General features: G+C 44.0%; 1 protein-coding gene across 1 annotated transcript; it reads left to right on the forward strand.

Annotated features, from left to right (window-relative positions):
• Nucleotides 1–8,627: 8,627 nt before the first annotated feature.
• Rps18l5 (ribosomal protein S18-like 5) lies at nucleotides 8,628–9,130 on the forward strand. Its single transcript, XM_087551520.1, has one exon. It carries the CDS (start codon nucleotides 8,671–8,673, stop codon nucleotides 9,127–9,129), a length of 459 nt encoding a protein of 152 aa, XP_087407646.1. The 5' UTR covers nucleotides 8,628–8,670; the 3' UTR covers nucleotide 9,130.
• The last annotated feature ends 2,423 nt before the right edge of the window (nucleotides 9,131–11,553 follow it).

Raw genomic sequence — 11,553 nt, forward strand, 5'->3', positions numbered from 1 at the left:
TGTGCCTAGCCTCATTGAGACTTGATATGCCACGTTTAGTTGATATCCATGGGAGGGCTGCCCTTTTCTGAAGGGAATCAGAGGAGAAATAGATCTGGGGAAGTGGGGTGGGGGGACTGGGGAAAGAGGAGGGAGGGAATCTGTAGTCTGGATGTAATATATATGAGAGATGAGCTAAGATGTTTTAAAAAGAGAAAAAGTGAATGAATAAATAAATAATCTAAGACAGAATCCGACAGTATACCAGGTGCCAGACGCAGGACACGCAGGTACAAATTTGAAGTATTGGTCTTCCGTTGACACCTGGATAATGACAAAGGATAGGGGTCTCAAGAGCCACGGGTTTATTATGGGCTAGCAAGGCTTGCTAGATGGCACTTGAGCAGGAAATCAAAAAGGAAACAAGATCTATATTCCAGATGAAGGGACAGTGATGCAGGGTGGGAGGTGTGCATAGGGACCGTTGACTTGTCTTCAGTGGAGTGGAAGAGGTGTGGAGAGCCGTGAGGAAGGGGAGTGAAGCTGGAGTCAGATCACAGGGCCTAAAAACAGAGGGAAAAGCTCTAGACTTCAGTGTAAGTCATGAGAGCCCATCCGTCATTCTAACATAGGAAATCATACTGACCCGAATGTCTAGAGAAAACAAACCAATGAATAAAAGTAGATTGCAGTGGATAAGGGACAAATGGCCAGAGATGTAACACCATTGCTATGCAGTCTACTGGTAAAAATACTTCACACATTTTAGCAATAGCGGCAGGCGATAACAGTAAACCAGAGCCTCCGATAAGCACAGTGTCTCTAACCCTACTTCATGCTCCCTGCCTCTTCTACGAATTTCCTCATTTTGTCACTGAGAGAATGGTGTCTCAGAATGGGTAGGAAGTAGCAAGATAGAAATGGACAACCATCTGTGGCCACAGTAACCTGTCGATAACCTGTAGTACCGATTGCTTTGGTTGCTGAGTACTTCATTAGGACACTTGGCCTCTAGACCAATCAAACTGTTCTCTTTTTTTGGGGGGGGGGAACTGAAGAGGGTTTAAGTGTTACGGCTTAATAGTGATATTTTTTTTTGTCAAGTGACAAGGGGTCAGTTGGGCTGGCTAGTTTTACGTCAACCGGGCACAGGCTAGAGTCATTTGAGAGACGGAATTCTTGATTGAGAAAATGTCTTCATAAGATTGGACTGTAGGCAAACCTGTAGAGCATTTTTTAAATTAGTGATTTAAAAACTTAGTGGGGGGGCGGGTAGCTAATCCCTGGGCTGGTGGTTCTAGATTCTATAAAAAAGAACTCTGAGCAAGCCATGAAAGCAAGCCAGTAAGCAACATTCCTCTGTGGCTTCTGCATCAATTCCTGCCTCCAGGTTCCTGCCCTGTTTGAGTTCCTGTCTTGTCTTCCTTCAGTGATGGACTTGATGGAAGTGTAAGCCAAACAAACCCTTTCCTCCCCAACTTGCTTTTGGTCATGGTGTTTCATCATAGAAATAGTAGCCCTAACTAACACAGAAATTAATGTGACAGACTTGGCATTGTTGTTTCGAGGATTATGAAAGGACCTGGGACTCTGGAGGAGCCCAGAAGATTGTGAGTGGATCTCAGACACTAGACCTTGAGTTATGTGTACAGCTAGGGGTTGGTTTCGCTTGATTTTAATGGTGCCCTGATTCTTCCTTCCTGGAGTAAGAATGTATTTCACATATTTCTGATTTTACAGAATCTGAGATAGAGGGCTTTATCTCAACTTGACTCTTGACTCAGGCTAGAGTCATTTGAGAGATGGGAACCTCAATTGAAAAAAAAAATGTCTCCACAAAGTTAGACTGTAGGCAAATCTGTAGGGTATTTCTTAGTGATTGGTGGGGGAGCACCCAGCCCACTGTGGGTGGTGCCAACCCTGGACTGGTGGTTCTGGGTTCTATAAGAAAGCAGTCGGAGCGAACAATGAGGAACAAGTCAGTAAGCAACACTCCTCAGTGGCCTCTGCACCAGCTCCTGCCTCCCTGTTTGAGCTCCTGCTCAAACTTCCTTTAATGATGGGCTGTGATATAGAAGCATAAGCCAAACAAACCCTTTCCTCTGCAACTTGCTTTTGACCATGGTGTTTCATCACAACCACAATAACCCTATCTATGATAGTAAGCGACTCACGTCCCTCAGATAAACGGGGAGAAGTCCAGGAAACAGCCTCAGGAAACTTTGACATGATAGAGCTGACTGCAGGCCTGGGGTTTCTCTGGGATTACGTGGGAGAAAGGGAGCACAGGCAGACAGCCATCATGCACGCACCTATGCCAGTTTCCATTTCCCACTTCCAATGGCAGTACAGACAAATGGGGATGCTCTAAGACATCTGAAGCAAAGGCTGGGTTTTGGGCCTCTCTTGTGTGCTGAGGGAGCACACAGAAAACATGAAGCAGAAAGGACGGCTCCTGAGCAGATCCAACCAGACCCAGATGTGCAGTCGCTTTGTCTGAGAGTCTTCTGGGCACAGGCAAGAGAGGAGTAGCAAAGTGCCAGCCATATCTGTAGACAGTGTGGCAGCACTGCAGTACCAACAGAGGTGTGGCTCCAGTAGCAATGGTGTGTCTTTGGTGGACCTGTCTAAACAGAGTGACTTTGGCAACCTAGGAAAATAAGCTTTTGTCATGGAAAAGAAAATGTATCACAGAGAGCTAGAGAAGAAAATACCCATGGACCTGAGAGCATTCCTGAGTATTCCAGAACACTCGACAGGACCTGAGAAGGTAGCCAATCTCCCAGAGAGGTAAAGGAGAAGACAGAGACACTGCTTACTGGCCATCACTCCTGACTTACGTAACTCCGCTGTATTTACACTGGGAAAATCTATGATCTAGAATTTAAGGGTTAAAGTTGCAGGATTCTAAGATTCCAACTCTTTCTTCTAAAATTCCACAGCTTTAAACTGGACCTGGTACCATAGGCCTGGAATTTCAGCTACTCAGGAGACTGGGGTAGGAGAATCTCCAGTTCTAGGCCAGACTTTGTAATGTAGAACACATCCATCTCAAAATGAAATGTTTAAAAGGTTAGTGTTATCTTAATAGTAGAGCCCTTACATAAAAATGCACAAGAACTTTAATTAAATTCTAGTAACAACTCAAGTGACTACACAAACACACAAACACACACGCACACACGCACTCATGCACGCACGCATACATGCAGTGCAATACATACCAATAACAATAATAATGATTTAAATAAAATCCCAAAGCTTTAAAGAAACAGAGTAAGGATAGCTACTCTTAGATTTCAACATTCTAATTAACAAAAATCTTTGCACTTATTTCTATATGTATGTTATGTATATATGTTTCTGTGCACTGACAGATTAAAGAACAACTTAAAGAACTTGGTTCTCCTCTTCCACCACAGGGCACCCAGACATCGAACTCAAGTCATCAGCCTTGGTTGCAAGTGGCCTTACCCACTGAGCCATCTAACCAGCCCCAATCACCTTTTCTAAAGCAGGATAAAAACCCTGATGTGAAGACATGAGCTCATAAAGATCAAAGGTTGTGTTTGCAGCGTTCAGCTCAATAGACAACCGCAGATGCTCTGAAATGCTCATCCCAAACATCAAGTGTCCAATAAACACATTGCCATCATTTTTATACCTAATTTCAAAATAAAAAAGCTAACCTTATGCACCAATATGCCTGTTTTCACAGTGCCTTTGCCCACAGTCTGTAAGTTGTCCTAATACTAAGACCAAATGCCAAAAAGCAATGTTTTTGCCTTGAGAAAATCTGGAAGAGGCAATTACACTAAAACATACCACTCTAGAGGATCTGTTTCACTGTTTGCTTGTGTAAGTGGCATAATTAGGCCTCTTCAAACCAAACAGTGCCCTGAGCAAAGAGCTAAGACTGGAAATTCAAACTTCTCATTCTTATAGCTCCTCCATTTTTTTTATTTTTTTTATTTTTTTTTTTATTTTTTTGCCCGAGAGGAATATTCCTCACAGGAATGAATTTAAGATTAGAGGCCCAGCATGAAGACTCATGGTCTTTAGACAACTGAAAACAATCCTGGCTACCCACACATACCCTGCATGCCAAAATATACCCTCTGGATCCACAAGGGAACTAATGTACTAGGCAATACCAAAGCATCAAGTTGGTCTCTAGTCCTATGGATTCTAACTAAACATTACTTACTAGTACAGAATTACAAGTTATAGAGATAAGAAGGAAAACATTAAAACCAGACTCTACCACCCACCCCCAAATTTGTTAGTTAAAGAGGATACAGCAAACACAGAGCAATGGAAGACAATATCTATTCCTCAAGCACTTGTGGCCAACTTTGAACTAAATCCTGTACTAGGCAATATGGACCCTAACACTGAACTGGTTCCAGGTCAACACTTACTGTCTTTACTGAATATATTGGCATATACTTACAGAGTGCATCTGTCTAAGACCACAGTTCCAAACATTAATATGTGTGCAAGTCAGCTAAGGATTATGATTCAGTAGGTCTGGGTAGGTCCTGAGATCTCGTATCAGCAGTGCCCAGGGATTGCTGCTGGACCATGAACCATGTGAAGAACAATACCACATCCTACCTCCTGAGCAAAAGGACACAGACAGGGAAGCAGGAACCCTTGTTCTCTCGAGGCTTATTTTTGAACTGTGAATGTAACATTTAAGGAGTTAATGTACGATAAGAGAGGTTAAGCCATTTTGAGAGCTTCATGTGAGAAATTCTAAGACTTCATCTAGGTTTCAAAAACCACTTTTCCTGAAGAAGAGATGTTTATGGTGAGAGCAATTTGCAAATACCACAGGAAGGAATGGTGCTTCAGGCCCAAGGAACAGCATGTTTGAAGGCTTGGGGTCAGGGAGAGAAAAGTTAGTTGGCACGTATTTACTGACTTTTCACTGGGCAAGTGGAGGTCTGGTCCTTGACTCTGAGGGCAGAGCCTTGTGGGGGAGTAGGACAGTTGTATTGTATGGTGCCGATTAAAGTACGGTAGAATGGAGACCTTGCACACAGTAGGTTCTCATGGACTGTGTGTTGAAAGAAGAACGACTATATAAACAATGTCCATGACAGGCACAGTGCGGCCTAGATCTGTGAGCGTTAAATTGAATGTTGCCAAAGAAGAGTTCAGAGCACAAAGAGTTCAGAAAGAACAAGAATGGGAACCATGTTTGAGGAGATGCAGTCCTAGGTTGATGTCTGTTACTGGGATAAAATACCCTGATTTAAAAAAAAAAAAAAAAAAAAAAAAAAAAAAAAAAAAAAAACACCTTGGGAGTGTGCTGGGGAGTTTATTTGGCTTACAGTTCTGGGTCACATTCCATCACTGAGGGGAAACTAAAGCAAACACTCAAAGCAGCTAATTACATAACGTTCACATTCAAGAGCAGAGCAGCAAATGCACGAGTGCGCGTGCGCACACACACACACACACATACATATACACACACATATGCACATACACACATGCGCACACACACACCTCTGCCCCAGCTGACTGCTTGCTTTTGCTTGCTTCTAGCTCTCTCATGCCCTGGTAGCCATTTGTCCCTTCTGCCAGAGATATGGAAAATGGCTCCTTTTGGTAAATAGGGCCCAGTTTCATAAGTTCCTGAGGAATGCCAGCCTTTATCTAGCCACTAAAATTTGGGGAAGTGAGGTTTCCTTCAGCCCTGACGGTTTAAAGTTGTGCAGAGCTGACAATGAAAGCTTTCTGTCACAAGTAAGCAAGTAGGACTTGAGGGAGGGGAGATCAGTAACATCCATGCCAAGAAGAGGAAACTCCTGGGAGTATCACACAGGGTGAGAAAACAGGAAGTGGGCACAATATACGGTGTCTCAGTACATGATCAGGGGGTCTATGGAAGTCTATGGTCTAATTGTGTATGTGTGTTTTTCTAGTGAAGGGTCCAGAACATTCACATTCATGAAATGGTCAAATGCATTCAATCACCTTAAGGAGGTTAAGACACCCTGGAGGTGGAGCAGGAAGTCTATGGGTCCCTTAGTAATGACAAATAAGGACACTGGTAGAATCTCAACCAGATAACCTTGAGTCTCCATGCGCTGAACCCACTTCAGCTTGCTTTTGAATGGCTTTTCAGCATTTCTTCGTTGCTATTTATAAATTTGTCTGTCCTTGTTATTGGGGACCCTTCGCAGCAATGGAGATGCCTCCTTCCAAAAACATGTTTATACTAACAAATGTCCTTCCTCTTATTGAACTCCCAGCCAGGACAATGCTCTCCTTCTAGAATATCAACTTTGCATTGTCTGATCTTTTCTAGGAAACTTCCTGGTGCACTGCAGTTGCTGCAGCCACCTGAGCATCAACTGGCAATGAACTGGAACAGACTTGATAAGTGAACTGTGGAAGGGAGCTCTCTGTTCATGACTAGGTGCCTCCGTGGTCATCCATAACAAAGCAGACACTCTTCCACCCACCTGCTTGTGCTACTACAGTGAACATGAGATTTACATTCCTGGAAGACACAAGACTTTCTGAAACATTCATAATAAATGCAAGGAATTTGTCTGTTATGGCTAAAACACCCCCACTGCTTCATTTGGCATCGTTCTCCTTCATAGTCAAAGCATCAACGGTGTTTCTTCTTACTATCTTGTGGTAATTATCACACGGGTGGAACTGAAATAGCTTTTCTAAGTCAAGAACCTGGGTTTTGTGAAATAGCCAAGGATCCCCCCATCATAGACACACACACACACACACACACACACACACACACACACCTTTTAAGGTTTAGGAATGTTTAAAGTTTTTATAATAAAACAAAAGAGAAACCATAGCAACTAGGTATTCTCACAGAAGGGTCTTGTTCAGATCAGAAAGACAATAAATTATTTTTTAATTATTTTTATTAGTACGGGTCTTTTGACGGCATAGAATCTGTGCACCACTTACATGTAGGGCCTTGGAGGCCAGAAGAGGGCATCAGATCTGTAACTGGAATTACAGATGGTTGTGAGCTACCAGGTCGGTGCTGGAAATTGAAGCCAGGTCCTTTGGAAGATCAGCCAGTGCTCTCAACCACTGAGTTCCCTCACGAGGCCTGGAACAATGGATCTCATGTCCTCAGGGCTAGGCATACTCTGTGTCCAGTGCTTGGTGTCACAGAATAAGAGGAGCAGAGACAGACATTCAAAAACGGTGAGTGTCCAGGAAAGGAAGGCAATGGCGACAGCTAACTTCCTCAGCAAGTGCAGTATCGAAAGATTTTGCCTTTCCAAGTACCCTGTTGGGTAGCTGCTATTATTGTACTGTTAAGGTCTTCGAGGATATTCCCCTTGTCTGTGGAGGAGGCAGGGTGCTATTCACTACTGCACAACTCCAGTGGCCATTCAGCTCAGGCAGTTGATGTCTTTTCAGTTAGTCATAGTAGGAGTAATGAGTGGTCATAACAATGAAATTATTGCCACTGTGTGTGTGTGTGTGTGTGTGTGTGTGTGTGTGTGTGTGTGTGGGTGTGTGTAATGCTAATTATGCCCTTCCTTGTGTCCCAGAGTGAACCAAGAGCTGGGCACAAACAAGTGTTCTACACATCTTTTGATAAAATAATTTCAAAGTGCCTCAGAAAATTTACCCATCAGATAATTGAAAGGAATGAATGCTTTGGAAGATGAATTTTAGGATCATTTTAGAGGATACTGTGACGATAATTGTCAAAATGTGAAATGTGTGAACCCCTTGATCCATGGTCACACACATAGGAATCTACTTATTCTGTTCTACAGAAACACTGGTGTATCTATACAAATACATAGAGATAATGTAGAACTATAAAGACAAAGACATAGGTACACAAATATAGGCATAAAATACATGCATAAGAGCTGGAACAATATCTCTATCATCAAAGTGCTTGCCGAGCAAGCATGGGGGAATCTGATTTTGACCTCTAACAGCCATATAAAAAGTCAGGAGTGGTGGCGCATGCTTGCAATCCCAGTGCTGGGGAGGCTGAGACAGAAAAATCCCATCTACGGTCAGTCAGCCTCACCTAATAGTGAGCCTCAGGTCCTAGTGGGAGACTTGTTATAAACAAGGTGAACGGTTGCTGAGGAACAGTACCCAAGGTTGACCTCTGGCCTCCATCCATACTGTGTCCACCTATGCACACATATGAAAACTCTATGCACACACATCCAAAGAGGCACATATTTGTTCTTTGCAGCTTCATTTATGTTCAAAGATAAAATGCAAGCAACTTAAGTGTCCATTAATAGTCAGTGATTAGAAAACTGATTGCAGTAGAATTGTTTGAGTGATGCAGTTCCAGGAAACTGAGCAATATAACAAGATGCCATCTTTAAAAAAAAACAAAAACACTGTAGAACCATGCAGTGCAATAGTGTGTATATTAATACACACAATTAAACGATTGGGATGGATATGATACATGTGTTAGGTTCTGCATTTCTATTGACTTGAAGGAATAGTAATTTCATATGTTCAAACTTAGTAGATGAACAGAAATGAAGCAATTCTGAAATGTATATTTCATGTACATGTGTCATGTTATATGTATGGATGCTGTGTATGCCTGCAGAAATCAGACAAGACCATCAAATCCCCTAGAGTTAAAAGTGCTTTTGAGCTTCCACAGGAGGCCTACACGCCGCCGCTTCTGCCACCGCCATGTCCCTAGTGATCCCCGAGAAGTTTCAGCACATCCTGCGAGTACTCAACACCAACATCGATGGGCGGCGGAAAATAGCCTTCGCTATCACTGCCATTAAGGGTGTGGGGCGGAGATACGCTCATGTGGTGTTGAGGAAAGCAGACATTGACCTCACCAAGAGGGCTGGGGAGCTCACGGAGGACGAGGTGGAGCGTGTGATCACCATCATGCAGAACCCACGACAATACAAGATCCCTGACTGGTTCTTGAACAGACAGAAGGACGTAAAGGATGGGAAGTATAGCCAGGTTCTGGCCAACGGTCTAGACAACAAGCTGCGTGAGGACCTGGAGCGGCTGAAGAAAATCCGAGCCCATAGAGGGCTGCGCCACTTTTGGGGCCTTCGTGTCCGGGGTCAGCACACCAAGACCACTGGCCGCAGGGGCCGTACTGTGGGTGTGTCCAAGAAGAAATGAGTCTTTGGGCCTTTGCTGTTAATAAATAGTTTATATACCAAAAAAAAAAAAAAAAGAAAGAAAAAAAGTGCTTTTGAATCACCACGTGGACATGGAACCCAAACTCTGGTCCTCTGTGAGAGCAGTGAGTGCTCTTACTGGCTAAGCCATCTCTCCAGACCCCATGAAGTGACTTTTTAAAAAGCAATTGAAAAAGAAAACAGTTGCAGACTGTTTAGTATATAGATAGTATATTAAGCGATAGAAATATAAGAAGTAAACAAAAAAGTCTCAAGTTGGCAGGATTGTTTCTTGGCATAATGGTTTTGTATTTACCCAATATAATTCTATGAAGCTATAATTTTTCAACATTAAGAAGATTTGTAATTTATTCTAAAAATGTGTTTACTGATCCCAAACTACTTGCACATTTTCTGAACAAAAGAAGTGTTCTAAGTCAAGGAAACTGAGCCGTGGGCTGAAGGTGACCCTAGGTGGAAAGGAGGTTTTTCTTTGTGAAGGCCGAGTAGGAATGTTCACCACAATGGCACAGGACCGAGACCCCACTGATAAAAGTTCCCACCACATGCAGTTCTAAAGACAGTGATGTGGTGGGACGGCAAGTACAAAGACTGAGGAGATGCCAGGATGCATCCAAGGTTCAGGAGACAAGCAGCATGGCTGAGACCTGGGTAGGAAGAGGGAGAGTGCTAGGAGTTAAGTCAGAAAAGTAAGTAAGGACTGGGTCGTAGGAGACTGGAGTTGGTCACAGGGGACTGGGCTGGGTCACAGGGTACTGGGCTAGGTCACAGGAGACTAGAGTTGATCACAGGGGACAACGTTAGGTCACAGGGGAGTAGGGTTGGTCACAGGGTACTGGACTAGGTCACAGGGTACTGGGCTAAGTCACAGGGGACTGGTGTTGGTCACAGGAGAATGGAGTTGGTCACAGGATTCAAGTCACCATGGACTGGGGTTGGTCACAGGGGACAGGGCTAGGCCACAGGGTACTGGGCTAGGTCACAGAGGACTGGGGTTGTTCACAGGAGAATGGAGTTGGTCACAGGGGACTGGGGTTGTCACCATGGATTGGGGTTGGTCACAGGAGACTGGGGTTGGTCACAGGGGACAGGGCTAGGTCACAGGGAACTGGGGATGGTCACAGGAAACTAGGGTTGGTCACAGGAAACTGGGGATGGTTATAGGGGACGGGGCTAGATCACAAAGGACTGGAGTTTGTCACAGGGGACTGAGGTTGGGATTGTTTCTGTAATTTCAGTTACCACAGGAAGATTTTGAGGGAAGGGATAATCTTGGATGTAACTTCTTCCCCAGTCAAGCCTGCCGATGAGAATACAGCCTTTGATACCTGGTTCACAATGCCTGTACTTCAGACTCAAAGACATTGCTGGGACAGGGGCTGTTGAAACCTGCTGACTGGAGATTACTCGAGAGGCGGTACAAAACCAACGCAGGTCAAGTGTTCCTGATAGGAATCTAAAATATAGGAAACAACTGAAACCAAGCTGGGCTTGGCCACACTTGGCTCCCATTCCTGGGGTGTCTCTGAGAAGATCTTACCTTGGGGAAAAGGGATGTGATGACTAGGTGACCCCCATTAACCGTCATCCATCTTTTCTTCTTCACCCATAACAAAAGCCCCAAACACTGGGTTAAGCTCTTCCTTACTGAATTACGTTTGGACTGTTGACCTTGTTTACAGAATTTACTCAGGTCAGGAGAGGCTGTGTCTCTAAGGTCAGCATCCCTCTGCTAGAGTCATTAAAAAAAAGAAAAAAGGCTGTCCGAACCCCAACTGAGGACACATCCCCCACCTCTGCTTAGATGTTTCCAGACCACAGGGTTGGGATGAGCATGTAGTTAATTCTCCCAGTCAATGTCTGGCCATCCACAGCCCATCCGTCTGCCCTGGCCTCTTGCATGGATGCCTCCCAGGAGGAAGTGTGGAGATAAACACGCCTAATTCAAAATCCATACTGTCCATGGGTCACCGGCATGCCTCTTCATGTCATGGAGCCCAAGTTTCTGTATTTGCAAACTGAGGTGGAAATTGGCGTCTTTGTAGAGGTGGTTTGGGTTTTTTGTTTGTTTGTTTTGTCTTTGTTGTTGTTGTTGTTGTTGTTGTTGTTGTTTAATTGCTGTGACAACTCGAAGCACCAGGCTTGCTTCACACTGTCTGCCCCAGTGATGAAAACCTAGCCTAACTCATTATCATCTCTGATTTCTGTCATCTCTCACTCCCTTTAACGACTATTTCTGACACCTACTTTTGACGATGTCCCACTGTTTCTCAATTACTTTGTATCCGTGGGTCATGACCCACGAGACTGAGGATAGACACCATAGTTTACATTTCTTGGGGTCCCCTGAAGGATTTAGATCAATCCAGGGTATGCAGCAATGTACAAGGAAACTGTAAAACTT

The sequence above is a fragment of the Rattus norvegicus genome, chromosome 5 (assembly GCF_021556685.1).
Source record: "Rattus norvegicus strain SHRSP/BbbUtx chromosome 5, alternate assembly SHRSP_T2T, whole genome shotgun sequence".
Classification (NCBI taxonomy): Eukaryota; Metazoa; Chordata; class Mammalia; order Rodentia; family Muridae; genus Rattus; species Rattus norvegicus.

Excerpts from the sequence above, each read along its gene's own strand:
- Rps18l5 (XM_087551520.1), top strand. The coding sequence starts at position 8,671 with ATGTCCCTAGTGATCCCCGAGAAGTTTCAGCACATCCTGCGAGTACTC.